This window comes from Jaculus jaculus, chromosome 3 (genome assembly GCF_020740685.1).
Source record: "Jaculus jaculus isolate mJacJac1 chromosome 3, mJacJac1.mat.Y.cur, whole genome shotgun sequence".
Classification (NCBI taxonomy): domain Eukaryota; kingdom Metazoa; phylum Chordata; class Mammalia; order Rodentia; family Dipodidae; genus Jaculus; species Jaculus jaculus.
This window is the reverse complement of record NC_059104.1, coordinates 73,099,193-73,114,623: the sequence shown is the minus strand read 5'-3', so window position 1 is coordinate 73,114,623 and position 15,431 is coordinate 73,099,193. Positions and strand designations below refer to the sequence as shown.

The 15,431-nt window shown below is 41.1% G+C and overlaps 1 protein-coding gene and 1 pseudogene across 1 annotated transcript; both read left to right on the top strand.

The window, feature by feature from the left end:
- The first annotated feature begins 212 nt into the window (after positions 1 to 212).
- On the top strand, positions 213 to 1,595 carry LOC101601054 (synaptosomal-associated protein 23). The gene has a single exon (XM_004665893.2). The coding sequence runs from the start codon at positions 293 to 295 to the stop codon at positions 926 to 928; it is 636 nt and encodes a 211-aa protein (XP_004665950.1). The 5' UTR covers positions 213 to 292; the 3' UTR covers positions 929 to 1,595.
- A 7,476-nt stretch (positions 1,596 to 9,071) lies between these two features.
- Positions 9,072 to 9,467, top strand: LOC123459429 (annotated as a pseudogene).
- Positions 9,468 to 15,431: the final 5,964 nt, after the last annotated feature.

Genomic DNA, 15,431 nt, shown 5'->3' with positions numbered 1-15,431 from the left:
TGTTTAATTGAAAGCATGGCCACATGATGATCTCAGAAATTTCATTCAACAGGATGGAAGAAGCTTCTGGGCTATATCATAAGACTCAGGAGAGAGAAGAAGCAGAAAGAATGAGAATTTAAACAACTGTCTCTGAACTCAGAAGTTTTGATTCTTCATAGAATGTCTTTTAATAAAATTCACCTTGGGGTCTCGCACACTGAGCTGCGGGCGCGCCGGAGAGCAGTGACTGGAAGAAGCCGCTCGAACATCTACATTTCCACTTCTGTGCCTGGTAGAGTTTTGATTCATCATGGATAATCTGTCACCAGAAGAAATTCAGCTGAGGGCTCACCAAATTACTGATGAGTCTCTGGAAAGTACGAGGAGAATCCTGGGTTTAGCCATTGAGTCTCAGGATGCAGGAATCAAGACCATCACTCTACTGGATGAGCAGGGGGAACAATTAAACCGCATAGAAGAAGGCATGGACCAAATAAATAAAGACATGAGAGAGGCCGAGAAGACTTTGACAGAACTCAACAAGTGCTGTGGACTCTGCGTATGCCCTTGTAATCGAACAAAGAACTTTGAGTCTGGAAAGGCCTATAAGGCAACGTGGGGAGATGGTGGAGGCAATTCACCTAACAGTGTTGTTTCGAAGCAACCAGGCCGAGTAACCAATGGTCAACCTCAGCAGACCTCCACAGGAGCAGCTAGCGGTGAATACATTAAACACATAACTAATGATGCTAAAGAAGATGAGATGGAAGAAAACCTGACTCAAGTGGGCAGTATCCTTGGAAATCTAAAGAACATGGCTCTGGATATGGGCAATGAAATTGATGCTCAAAATCAACAAATACAGCGGATCACAGAAAAGGCCGACACCAACAAAGATCGTATCGACATTGCCAATACAAGAGCAAAGAAACTCATTGACAGCTAAAGCTTCTGCTGTACTGGTTTTCCAGTTCTTCAGTTTTCTAGCTTCTCTTCCTGTCATCAACTTTTCAGAGTCTGAAATTTTGTTCCCACAGTCTTCTAATGGAAGACAGTGTGAAAGAAGCACCAGAGGAGTAACAGGCTCCGACCCTTTTTATTTTCTGTGTCTTTTGAGGGTAGACTACTGCTCAGCTGTCGTTAGACTATTTTCTTTCTCGTTATGCGCTCTTCGACTGCTACTGTACATCTGCACAGTGTCTTCATCCTCTTCACTTCAGTAGGTTCTTTTGCTCTGGAGATTTGGAGGCATTGCCAAAGATAGCCACAAGAAAGGCAGCTTTGGGAGTGGCTTTCTGATTAGTTTGGTAAAGGACAAGAATAAGGAGTGAGATGGTTATCACCTCAGCAAAATTCCACTCCCCCACCCCAACACAAAGTTACATGGCCACAATAATGATCTAGTTGGGTTATTTTATTTTATTTTTATTTTGAGGTCAGGTCTCACTCTAGCCTAAGTTGACCTGGAATTCCCTATGTAGTCTCAGGCTGGCCTCTAACTCACGGCGATCCTTCTACCTCGGCCTCCTGAGTTCTGGAATTAAAGGCATGCATCAACACGCCCAGCTATTTTTTACATTAAGTTACAGTTTTTGTCACATAAGGCTAATGTTTTGTTTTGTTTTTTTGAGCTTTTATACATAATATTTTTTGTGATACATTGTTATTTTACAACCTGTGCTCCAAAGAGAATAGAATGGGTTTTCTTAAAGTAAACTTAATTTCTTAAATCTCAGTGATTCATATATATATACACATAGATTCTGTGATCCTATTACATATTGCACATTCAGGAACTTTGTACAATGAGTACCTTTTTATTTTCACATTATTAGTAGTTTTATGGCCCCATTATAGGTCTGTTAACCTAATAAAATTATCTGAAGAAAAACTGTAAATAATTCCTAAGTATAACATGAGAATTTCTAAAGCAGGATTAAAGAAGTTTTGGAAGAGTATATCACGTGAATTCAGATTTACCTCAATGCTACAGAGTAGATTTAGATAGGAAAAAGGAAACTTAATTTTGGTCTCAGGTAGAAAAATAGATTACTTTTTTATGTAGTATTAGACATTTGAAACTACAATTTATTGTTACTAATTTTTTAAAAAATTCTGCCTTTGGCATCAAATTCATTGGTGATTATTACAGTCATCCTCTTTGCCTTGTGTGTTGAACTATGTCTAGAATTGGGTTTATATAGGTCCTGAACAGTGTTATCAAAGTTGAATTGGTATTTGTCACCTTTCTTTAAAGACTAGCATCTGTACATGCCAGAGTTATCAAAGTAGTTTGCTGTGACTAATAACCACTGCTTGATTCTCATAATTAAATTTTGTAATCTTTCAAATAAAAAAAAATTCACCTTGGTATTGAGAGCTTTTTGAATTTACTACAAGAGATTTCACTTATAAAATAAAACTACTACTCAGTGTTTCTGTGTGTCATGTGCTAATAACATCACTCAAAGAATTATAACATATGGCCAAAGAAAAGTCTTTCCTTCCTTCACAATGGGGGAAACAGTTATAACAAATGCATGACAGACACACAAAAGTATCAACTACAGATTCACCAACTTGTGTCAATACACTGTTTTCTTGAGCAAGTGCAAGTCACCCAGCTGGGCCTATGAGATAGCAGAGAATAGTCTTAAATTATAAAAGGAAAAACAAACAAACAAAAAAACCCATTTCCCTTCAGGTTTAAGAAAAGGGCAGTTTTACTCTTGCAACTTATCAGTTAGAGAATTCTGTGTTGTCAGCAGGGGCTCTTGTCTTGTACCTGTGTACCAGGTATCATCCTGTGCAACAGGGTCCCCATAGAGCAGAATGTGAGAAGTGGGCCAGGCAGCTGGTTGCCATTATGCCAGTGTAGAGAGGGACACTGATTCGTGGTCAGGTTGTGCATCATGAGTACCAAGTGCAGAGGGAAGAAATGCTTTCATCAGTCCTCAGGGCAAAAGGCCCAGGACTGCCTAAACCACAGTAATAGTCCCCTTGGTCAGCTTTCTATGTAGGGTGGGTCTGGGCCTGTTTGCTGATTAGAATGCAGCCAGAGCTGACTTCTTCCCAGCCTCTTTCTTCCACCACAAGTTCAGGGTGGCTCTGTGGTGCTGTCTTTAAACTCTACTGGGCAGTTCAGACAGCTGATTCTTTTGTGTCCCTTGCCCAGTGTGCTTACCTGGTTACATTAGATCATAAGCCCTTTCTATGATTACTTGGCACTAGGCAGACTAGATGCACAGTAGAACCTTGACTCCTCTCTGAATGTTCACTCAGGAAGTCACAGAATATCATATTCAAAAAGATGCTCTGCATGTGTTTTCTCTGGTGGAAAATCATGCTTGAAATAAACAAAGCAAGGCCAGGTGTGGTGGTTCATGCCTTGAATCCCAGCACTTTGAAGGCACAGGCAGGAGGACTGCCATGATTTCAAGTCCTCCATGAGACTACATAGTGAATTTCAGGTTAGCCTGGGGTATAGTGAGACTCTGCCTCAAAAATACAAAACAAAATGAAAATAAAGGAAGCAAAGGAGTGGGACAAGTTAAGGAGAGTAGATGAGTGGCAAGGGAGATGTTATATTTTGTACTCACCTTCTTGTTGCTGGGACAAACATCCAACCAGAAACACCTTAAGGAAGGAGAGAGTTTATTTCAGCTTACAGTTTCAAGGGGAAGTTTCATTATGGCAGAAATCATGACAATTAGCTAGGGCATCACATCTTGTCACATATCAGTATAAAGGAAGGAATTATTGTTCTAGTAGAAATTCATATGATCAATGAACCTTTTTTTGAAAAACCTTTTGACAATGCTTCATACGAGTACACAGTATATTTAGATTATAATCACCTCCAGCTATTTTTTTTTGTGTGTCCTTCTTCCAGTTTGAAGGAATTTTCTCCTCTTCCATAAACCATGACAGAATATTGATGGGCTCAATATTGCATAGATCTTGTGCAAGTAACAAGATTTAATGTGAGGTCATGAACATTATGGCCACTTCATGTCCTGGAGGCAGTGTTCTATAGCACTCCTTCCCATCCTCTGGCTCATATTCTTTCTGCCACATATTTGAAATGGTTCCTGAGCCTTGGAAGGTGTGATAAAGATATCTTTTGTGTTGAACACTAGGCTGTCACTTATGCTCAGTAGTTTGATGAGCTTTTTCAAAATATTTTATTTTTATTTATTTATTTGAGAGAGAGAAAAGGCAAGAGAGAGAGAATGGGTGTGCCAGGGCCTCTAGCCAATATAAATGAACTCCAAATACATGTGCTACCTTGTGCATCTGGCTTATGTGGTTCCTGGGGAATTGAACCTGGGTCCCTTGGCTTTGTAGACAAGCCTTTTAGCCACTAAGCCAGCTCTCCAGTCCATTTTGCTATTCTCAACAGTCAGCACCAACTGCTAAAAGAAGCTCCTCTGGCCAAAGGTGAGAGCAGCTCTAGTCTATGGATATAAACATAAATCTTTAGATGGCAATTAGATGGCCACAACATATTATTTTAGTCAAATAGTACTAGCTTTCTTCCTAGCGCCTATGACCACTCTGGCCATAGGCTTTTGACCAGATTTTCAGTACCAGGCATGAATTTCATCCCATAAAACAGACCTCAAATCCAACCAGAAAGCAAATGGTTACCACCTTAACAATATGCCACTGTGACACCAGTGGGCACATCTTGCCTAGATGGTTATTTAAGTAGTTTGTAGGATCCACTGTTGGGTAAGGCACTGATGACCTTTCTTCCCTAGCAGTGTGCATAGCACTTTCCAGCATTATAACAGATAAATAGCAAGAATGAAGCTTCCACCTCTGTTCCCACTTGATTTTTCAGTGTCCTGCAACTGAGCATGTGGTGTCCTCAGCAATAGTTTTATTATCTAGTTCTGGTGGGCAACTAAGGGCCTTAGCAATTATCTGTATTTTGTTTTGGGGGTCTCAGGGGCTGCCCTAACCAACAGTTCACTGGAAGGTATCCCACCCCTGCAGCACACCAATTTTACTAAATTTATTTCTTATTGATGTATACATATAGCCTAAAGTTTGCCATTTTTTAACCTTTTTAAATGCATGTGTTTATCATGTGTGTTTTCATGTACATGTACACATGTGGAGGTCAGAGAATAACTTTGGGCCTCAGCCCTCTCCTTCCACCTTATGTGTTGAGGTAGGGTCTCTCATTATTGTTCATTGCTTTGTTTGCCAAGCCAGCTGGCCCATGAGCTTCTGGGTGATTCTTCTAACTCTGCTTCCCTTCTCACTATTGGTATGCTGGGATAATGCTGCCCACCACAACATACAGCTTTTATGTAGGTTGTGTGGCTCTGGACATAGGCACTCATGCTTGTGGTAGCAAGCACTTTATCTACTGAGCCACTTCCCAAGTCCCAAGACTTTTGTTGAGGCAGGGTTTCATGTAGCCTTGAACCTATGTAGTCAAAGATGACATTCAACTCCTGATGCTCCTCCCTCCACCTCCCAAGTGCTATGATTAACAGCATGTATTACCATGCCCTACCTGGTGTATTTTAGGTATATAGTTCAGTTAAATAAATTCACATTGCTGTGTAACTATCCACTACCATTCATCTTTAGAGTTACAAACTGAACTGAAACTGTGTCCCCATTAAACACTCACTTCCCATTCTCCATCTCCAGCTTCTGGGAACCACTAATGTATTTTGTCTTGTGAATTTTCCCACTCCAGGAAATGCACACAAATGAAACTCCACAATATTTGTGCTTTCATGTGTGGTTTGTTTCACTTACTTATGTCCTGAAAGTTTACTTATGTTGTAGTATGTGTCAGGATTTCTTTCCCTTTTAAGGCTGAATAATATTCTATTATGTGGATATGCCATATTCTGTTTATTCATTTTTTAATGGACATTGAGTAGTTCTACCTTTTGGCTATTGTAAATAAATAAAAAATTTAAGTAGTACATTTTAACAATATGCTTCTCCTATCGTTCTCCAAAGGCAATAACTTTCACATCATTTAGCTCTTTCTTCTGAACATTACCACCATATTTCCAAACATTCTTCTTATGCATTTTCGTGTTTTTTTTTTTTTTTTTTTTTGGTTTTGAGAGGTAGGGTCTCATTCTAGCCCAGACTGACCTGGAATTTACTATGGAGCCTTGAACTCATGGCAATCCCCCTACCTCTGCCTCCCGAGTGCTGGGATTAAAGGCGTGCGCCACCATGCCTGGCTATTTTCTTGGTTTTTAAAAGTACTTTTATAAAATCTGCTGGCTTCTCACTACATAAGGAGTGGATCACCTGCCCCCACCCCCATATCCAAACACAGATGTCTCATCTACCTTAGAACCTTAGAACATTTTCTAAGGCAACTATGTCATGTGAGTTTATAGCATCTATCAGTTTGGGGACCCTGCAAGCTATACTAGGCAGGAAACAGAAAACATACCAGTACCTCCAGAACAATACAGACTATTGCCGCTGTTTTTGGTTGCCCACCAGAAGTGGATAGTAAGATCTTACTGAAGACCACACTCTTGAATTGAAAAAAATCAAGCTGACATGGAGCTGGAAGCTTCCTTCCGCTGGCTAGCTTTCATAATGCCAGGAGGTGCTACACAGCCTGCTGTTGGGGGAAGAAGGTCATCAACAGTCTTACTCAGTTGTAGATCCTCCATGCTACTCAGCTGATCTGTTAGACAAGATGTGCCCAATAGTGCAATAGCAGAAAGTCATGATGGTAACCAACTGCTTTCTGATTGAATTTGAGGCTTGCTATAGACAGCTTCAGAAGCTGGGATGAACTTCCAAACCAGCCTTAGTTATGAAGGAAGGGACACTTATTGAAGCTTACAGATCCAGGGGAAGTTTCATCATGGCAGAAGAAGCTAGCCCACTTTCACAGGACCAAGCAGAGAAAGAAAAAGCCATAAGCCAAAACTCAAAAACCACATCACTAGCACACAAGCACACACACCAGCAAGCAAGCTTCAGGAATTCCAGGCAGAACTCAGGCATTTTGCATATCTTTGGACTGGAATTCTAAATCTACCCCACACCTTAGGGCTAGACCCTAGGATCCACCCACAATGACACCTCCTCCAGCCAGGTGGCTGCAAACCTTAAACTTTAATAAAATCCTGAATATATTGGGGGCCATCCATTCAAACTACCACAAGGCCCAATTCATGTCTGTTAGCAACATGGTCAAAATCCTGTGGCTGGGAAAAGTTATAGGTTGTGTTGCTAAATGGACATGTTGTGCACATTAAATAGACCTAAAAATATTTGTGTTTATGCCTAGAGGTTAGTGCTTTTTTCAGTTTGGATAGTAAAAACAATTAAACAATGGTCACTGCAGAAGCTTATAACTATCCAAAGTACTGAGAATAAGTGATTATTGAGTACTCAGCCCTAAATGACACATCTATGTCACCCCTTCCAAGGCTCAGGGAACATCACAGAAGAGGGGTAAGAATGAATGTAAAGTGTCAGAGGATGGGGAGGAGTGCTATGGAACTACTGTCTTCCAGACATCACATTCACATGGCCATTGCACTCAGAACCCATAGCAACTGTGGTTACTTGCACAAAATGGTACATACTTCTGGAGTTCATTTGCAGTGGCTGGAGGCTCTAGTGTACCTATTCTCTGTCTGTCTGTCTTCTCTCTGTGTCAGCTTGCAAATAAATAAATAAAAATAGTTTTAGGTTTTTACCCTCTTGGGACCCCTCCCAGCTTGGGAGCTTTCTGCTTTACTTGTTTTCTTTCTTAAAACAAATCTTTCACAATTTACCCTTCTTTGTGTATACATTTGACAATTCTTTGCTAACTGTAAGACACGAACTTGAAAGCCACTGGCTTGGAGAGTTGTGAGTCCACCTGGAGCCCCAAAGGGCTTCATCACTCTCAAATCCCATGACATATTTGGAGGTTCCAACAAGATTTGAGGAAGAATTCAAAAGAAACAGACCAAAGAAAAAGACCTACAGCTGGGCGTGGTGGCGCATGTCTTTAATCCCAGCACTCTGGAGGCAGAGGTAGGAGGGTCACCATGAGTTTGAGGCCACCTTAAGACTATATAGTGAATTCCAGGTCAGCCTGAGCTAGAAAGAGACCCTACCTCAGAAAACAAAACAAAACAAACAAACAAACAAACAAAAAAGACCTACACAGAGGGTGGGAGAGATGGCTCAGCAATTAAGGGCACTTGCTTTCAAAGCCTGATGGCCTGGGTTCAATTCCCCAGTGCCCACATAAAGCCAGATGCACAAAATTCCTTTGCAGTGGTAGGAGGCCTTGGTGTACCTGTACTATTTCTGTGTCTGCCTCTCCACCCTCTGTCTCTCAAATAAATAAATAAAATAAATAAAAGAACAAAAGACCTACACAGAGATGTTAATGAGACATATTAGTTTATAAGAAATGGAAAAGGCTTTCCCTCATGGACCTTTTATTTTAAAAATATTTTATTAATTTATTTATTTGAAAGGTGGGGAGAGAAAGGAAGAGGCAGATAGTGAGAGACAAAAGTTGCACCAGGGCCTCCAACCATTGCAAACGAACTATGCTCATCAAACTGCCCAGTAAGCACGTCTCTTAATGTTAATGACCATATATTAATGCTTCTCTCAGTTTTGATAGAGAACCTTTTCTTTTCAGATGGCAGTGACCTTGGGGTGACTCAGAAGGCATCATGGTGCTGGGAAGAAGTGATAGAGGAGTGCTCAGTACTGCAATATCTCTATCACACCTTCCAAGGTCCATTGTGGAAGAGGTGGCATAAAGAATGTAAGAGCGGGCTGGAGAGATGGCTTAGCGGCTAAGCGCTTGCCTGTGAAGCCTAAGGACCCCGGTTCGAGGCTCGATTCCCCAGGACCCACGTTAGCCAGATGCACAAGGGGGCGCATGCGTCTGGAGTTCGTTAGCAGTGGCTGGAAGCCCTGGCGTGCCCATTCTCTCTCTCTCTGTGTCTCTTTCTCTCTCTGTCACACTCAAATAAATAAATAAAAATGAACAAAAAAATTAATAAAAAAGAATGTAAGAGCAAAGTTACTGTGCGGTTTTACTGGACGATCAGAGGAGTAGTGCTTCGATGAGTCACAGCCGCAGCCGCTCCCCTGCAGGGAACACAGGCGGTCCAGGTCCACATTCCCGGAGAGAGAAGCAGGTGCAGAGAAAGGTTCAGGTCTCGGGAGAGAGAGCACAGAAGGAGCCGCTCTAGATCACCCCACCAGAGGCGCTCCAGATCTCCAAGACGACGTAGATCCATGTCTCCTTCTCCTTCTTGACTAAAAGAGATGAGGAAAAGAAAGAAACAAAGGAAGTGAAGGGCAAAGAGCGTCAGATCACTGAGGAAGACTTAGAGGGTAAAACAGAGGAAGAAATAGAAATGATGAAGTTAATGGGATTTGCCTCTATTGACTCCACAAAAGGGAACAAAGTAGATGTCTCTGTAAATGCCTATTGCCGTAAATGCCTATTGCCGTAAATGTGTGGCAGAATAGGAAATATAGACATGAATCGAAAGGGTGGATTCAACAGACCTTCGGATTTTATTGTGAGAAGTAAAATGTTAAAAAAATGGTTTTCCCTATAATCATGGAAAATGTTAATAAAAATAAAAAAAAGTGGTTTTCCCTCATCTGGATCAGTAAACATTTGCATTTTGTATTTAAGATGCACCAAAAGCAGGATCTCAGTTCTTTCTTCTTATAAAGTAAGAAAATTGTATTATGCCATGCACAGTTCACTTACCTTTCCTCTGTACAAGGTAGGTAAAGTACCATAATGTTATAAATCAGTGTCACTGAATCCATGCTGTTTGTCCTCATTCCTGTGGAAACTGTGGTGTATTCTTTGATACTTGGTAAGAGTTTTTTTTTTTTTTTTTTTTGGTTTTTTGAGGCAGGGTCTCACTCTAGCCCAGGCTGACCTGGAATTCACTATGGAGTCTCAGGGTGGCCTTGAACTCACAGCGATCCTCCTACCTCCGCCTCCCGAGTGCTGGGATTAAAGGCATGCGCCACCACTCCCGGCTGGTAAGAGTTTTTTAAACATGTGAAAGTAATTGGAATGTCTTTTGCCAATAAAAAATATTTGTACCAAAAAAAGAGGCAAAGGAAGGGTAGGACTCCTTACAACGTGCTCCTCCAGACACAAAATGGCCTGGATATCCATGACCTCACAATGCCTGACACTACCTACACAAGTCTATCATAATAGGAGGAAAATATGATGCATCAAAATAAAAGACTGACTGAGAGGGGGAGGGGTATGATGAAGAATGGAGTTTCAAAGGGGAAGGTGGGGGGGAGGGAGGGCATTACTATGGGATATTGTTTACAATCATCGAAGTTGATAATAAAAAAAATAAAGAGACTCAGAAGGGAGGGGATATGATGGAGAGTGGAGTTGTGAAGGGGAAAGTGTGGGAGGAGAGGAGATTGTCATGGTTTATTGTGTGTAATTATGAAAGTTGTCCATAATTTAAAAAAAATCCTTCAGGGCTGGAGAGATGGCTTAGCAGTTAAGGCACTTGTCTGCAAATCCTAAGGAACCAGGTTTGATTCCCCAGTACCACATAAAGACACATGCACAAGGTAGCATGAGTCTGGAGTTCATTTTCAGTGGCTAAAGGCCTTGGCACACCCATACTCTCTCTCTCTCTCATAAATAAATAAAATTAGAAAAACAAATCTGTTAAAATTTAGCGAGGAGGATGGAGAAGGAAAAGGAGGAAGGAGCAGCAGCTGCCACTACCAAATGGCACTTGGGAGGCTGAAGTAGGAGGATAGCCATGAGTGTGAGTTCAGCCTGGATGACTGAATGAGTTCCCAGTCAACCTTGGCTAGCTAAAGTGAGGGAGCAATAGCAGATTTCAAGTTGGAGGTAGGGTGCCAAGGCAAACAGCTGTGGCTGTGCCCATCGTGTGGGGAGAAGTCAATGATGTGCTGAGGCCAAGCTGATGGCAGATTCTGCCACCATGAAGCTGCCAGCAAAATTCACTGGGTTATTGGGGGTCACATTGGCCGTCTTGTCATGAAAACAAAAACAAGGCCTGACATCCAAGACCAGCCCCTTCCTCTATGCACTTTAATTTCCTGTGTGGACAAGGCTTGAACGACAGTCAGTAAAAGAGGAATGCTTATGGGATCCAGTTCCAGTACCACAAAGCAGGGCAGAGGGATGGAGCTAAGTCTGAGACAATAAAACAAAACAATTGGTGTCCTGAAACCTCTTTCACCACCCCCCAGTAGTTCTCATCTGGATTGGATCTCTAGGCCAACTTTAAAATATCTTATTTTTATTTATTTATGGAGAAAGAGGGAGAGAGAGTGACAGAGACAGAGAGACAATGGGCGCACAGGGCCTCCAAGCCACTGCAAAGGAACTGCAGATGCGTATGCTCCCTTGTGCATTTGGTTGACATGGGTCCTGGGGAATCAAACCGGGGTCCTTTGGCTTTGCAGGTAAATGCCTCAACTGCTAAGCCATCCCTCCAGCCCTCTAGGCCATCTTTAAAAGGCCAGGTGTTAAGGAGGGTATCATCAAAGATTACTGATAACATCTATATTAAGATCCAACCTCTCTGCCCCTCTCTCTCCTTTGCTTCTTTTCTTCAGAATGTGGTCTATTTAGGTTGACAAGACTGGCCTCAAGTGATCCTCCTGCCTTAGCTTCTTGAATAGATGTAAAAAAAAAAAAATATATATATATATATATATATATATATATATATATATATATATCCCACTGTATCCAGCTTTGAAAACATTTAAACATCTTAAAAGAAAGGTTTGATGATCCTAAATGCTGATAAGAACTATGATGAAGCTGAGGTAGGAGGATCATCATGAATTTGAGGCCAGCCTGAGCTACAGAATCCCAGGTCAACCTGGGCTAGATTAAGATGTCTTTGAAAAAACTATGATGAACCTCACAATGTGGAGAGCATGTGTGACACTGGTGACAGAAGTTACTGGAATGTTGGCTTAGAACCTTAAAATTATGAGGACAGCCAATTTTGAGGGATTTCCTGCTTACAAAAGGATGAGAGAAAAGGGTGGAAAAAAAAAAGGAAATAAAAGAGGTATGGGGTTTTTGTTTGCTTTTAAAGGATGAGGTCAACACCAACCTGTTTGTGCTACTGGAACTAACCAGATGTTTTTAGGTGGGTAGAAGTGGTTGGCTCAATTGGAGTCTCTTTCAATTGCTGTGCAGTAGAGAGCAGGCAAGAAAGCTTAGCTAGGATGTGTAAACCCAGGGTGCAAGACAAGCCTTCACTTGCTGCCTGTTTGTGATGGCACCTTACCCAAGAATGGCTATTAGGTTCATAAATAGCTGGAGAAATTTAAATATTTTATGACATGAAATTCCTACTTCAATGTGCATAAGTTGGAGAGAAATGCAGCCACATTTCCCCTTTCTCTTATTATCCACACAGCTATTTTTTGTGCCACATGGCCAAATAGTTATCACCCTTTTGAAGGACAGTGGAGTATAGATTGTTATTGAATTACATAGGACTGTGTTTATAGCAATGCTAAAAGAACACAAAATCTACTGACCAGACTGAACTGAACACTCATATTTCCTAGTCACAGGAAAGCAACAAGCAGAAAAATTTGAAAATATAAGATGGACTATTATATTTCAGCAGAATTTCCTCAAAAAATTTAAAAAAATTAAATGAGTCTGTAAACAAAGTAAATTAAAGCAGTTTAGTAATGGAAAATTAAGCCATTATTCAGTTGCAGCAACAAAATATATCCCGAGAAAATAAGCTTAAGATATTGGTATTGGATTGAGGAGATGCCTCAGCCAGTGAAGTGCTTGCCTTGCTAGTATGAGGCTCTGAGTTAGATCCCCAGAACCCATGTAAAATGCCAGATGTGGTGCCATCTGCTTTAATCCCAGTGCAGGGAAGGTAGAGACAGAATACCTGGGGCTCACTAGTCACCAGACAGTCCAGTCTCTAAGACAATAAGACTAGGGAAAAACTGGGTAGGAGGTGGAGCTAGGGAGATGACTCAGGAGTTAAAAGCACTTGCTGCACAATTATGAGGACTGAGTCCTCCTAATTTCCCCGCACCCATGTAAAATGCTTGGCACATCTGTAGCCCTAGTTCTGGTGTGGGTGGGGGGAGGGAGGGTAGCCGAGACCTGAGAATCACTAGGGATAACCAGAAAGTTTTTTAAAAGGTGAAAACAGCAAACAACAGCTCTGGGTTGGATGAAAAATTCCATTTCAAAGGAGACAGGCTGATGAAGAAAGAGGTCATTTGACAGTCTCCTCTGTCTAAGTGTACACATCTGTAAACACACATGCATACCACATATCACACCACACCACAATACACATACACACAGCCAATTAAAAAAAAACAAAACAAGGTTGTCCTCTGGCCCCACATTCATGTGCACCGTCTCAAATACACATACCCATACATACATTAAAAAAGAAATTGACCTTCTGGCAAGAAGGGTCTTTAACCACTGAGCCATTTCCCCAAACTATTATTTTTGTCTTGGCATATGCTTACTAAACATTTATCCTATCAACAAGAGATTTTGGGGGTGACTAGGGTAGCCTAGATTTCCTATTTCTGATAGAACTGGACAGTCAAGTGGTAGTTCCAGACTACAGTTGGCTTTTCAGACAGACACAGCTCTACCATCTTTTGCTTGTGTGACCCAGGTGTAATACCAGTATCTCACAGATCGATAGAGAGAAAACACTCATTTAGTGATAGCTCTTATTCTGAGAACAACATTTTCAAGGAGCAGGGGAGGGGCTCAATAATTTTTTAACAGCAAGAGAAATGGGTCTGTTTCAAATACTGCACACTAGCTTTGCTAAATGCCACTTTAACTATTACAGCAAATGAGAAGCCTGTGTCCCCACAGTTCATAACCCTTTAGAGCAAAATGTAAATAATTAGACCTACAAAGGTAAGGTCAGCACAAGGTCACACATGCCCATTAGGTAGTGCAAGTGTCTGGAATTCGATTGCAGTGGCAGAGCGCTAATTCTCTCTAAAATAATAAAAAAATAATAAGCAGCCTCTGAAAATGAAATAGGAGGCCCAGACTAACTTTTTAGAAACTTTTGAAAACCATAAAAATGCATTTGTCACCCAATACACAAGTACAAAACAAACCATCAGAACCCCCCACCCCCGCAAAGTAAGGTCTCAACCTAACCAAGACTGACCTAGAACTCACAGCAATCCTCCTACTTATGACTCCCGAGTGCTGGGATTAAAGGTGTGTGGCACCATGCCCAGCCAAAAAAGCAAATATTTTATCATGTGTTGTCCCATGCTCTTTTTCCTTTAAAGAGTATGTGGGAGGTGTCGTGTTAGCACGGTAGGTAGCGTGTCACTTGCAGAGTTATGTGGGGTCTAATTTTGGATTGTGTAGATGTTTTAACCAAAGTGTTTGTGCAGCTCTCTGGAACCCTCTCAGATCTACTAATCAATGTTCAAAGTAGAACCAAAACCAAAGAAATGTTTGCCGAAAGCCCTGCATGTATGTTGATCTCCCTGGATATCAGAAATGGAAGTCAGGAAAGACCCACACAGTTAAATACAATTAGAAAAAAAAAAAAAAAACAAGCATTCTGAGGCATGTGCACATGCACACACACATTTTCCATGCGTCATTGTATTTCCAACCATTCCTTCATTGTCAAAGCTCTTGAACTTGACATTTATAATGAACAGTTCATGCAAACAGTATTTATTAACATCTACTATGCTAATATGTACAAGGAACTTGTAATTATAGTCTCCCTAGCTATAGACCAAGTCCTGGAAAGGAGAGACCTTTATGTCCCATTGTGTTCCTAAGCAGGTAAGTTAAGTGTCTGAGAGAGTAGTTTGTTGAATAAAAAAATGAAGACTACAGCTTTTCAGGTGCTGTATTTATGTTGAGTACTTACGTGATAAACACTGAAGCAGGTCTGGAAGAGCTTTTTAGTGGTTTAACATATTCAATGGTGTGTCTGAAATTGCCACCTGTACATTTATTCTTATTATAAGCATTTCTTACATTTCCTTCCATTCTACAAGATCTTATGCAAACCTTTTCATCTTTATCCAACTTGTCAATAAAAGAAAACTCACTAATCTATTACTGAAGGAAAATCCCAGATCTATTATTTTTCTTACATAAACCAATTCCTTATCAATAATTTAAACTTTATTTATTTGAGAGAAAGAGAAAGAGAGAGAAGGGGCATACCAGGGCCTTCAGCCACTGCAAACGAACTCCAGATGCATGTGCCACCTTGTGCGTCTGGCTTATGTGGGTCCTGGGGATTTGAACCGAGGTCCTTTGGCTTTGCAGGCAAATGCCTTGACCACTAAGCCATCTCTCCAGCCCCAGTAATTCCAATTTTTGAGCCAGATATTTGATACATACCTTTAATCCCAGCACTTGGGAGGCAGAG

Bases quoted from the DNA above. Each gene is read 5' to 3' on its own strand.
- LOC101601054 (XM_004665893.2), top strand. From the start codon at position 293: ATGGATAATCTGTCACCAGAAGAAATTCAGCTGAGGGCTCACCAAATT.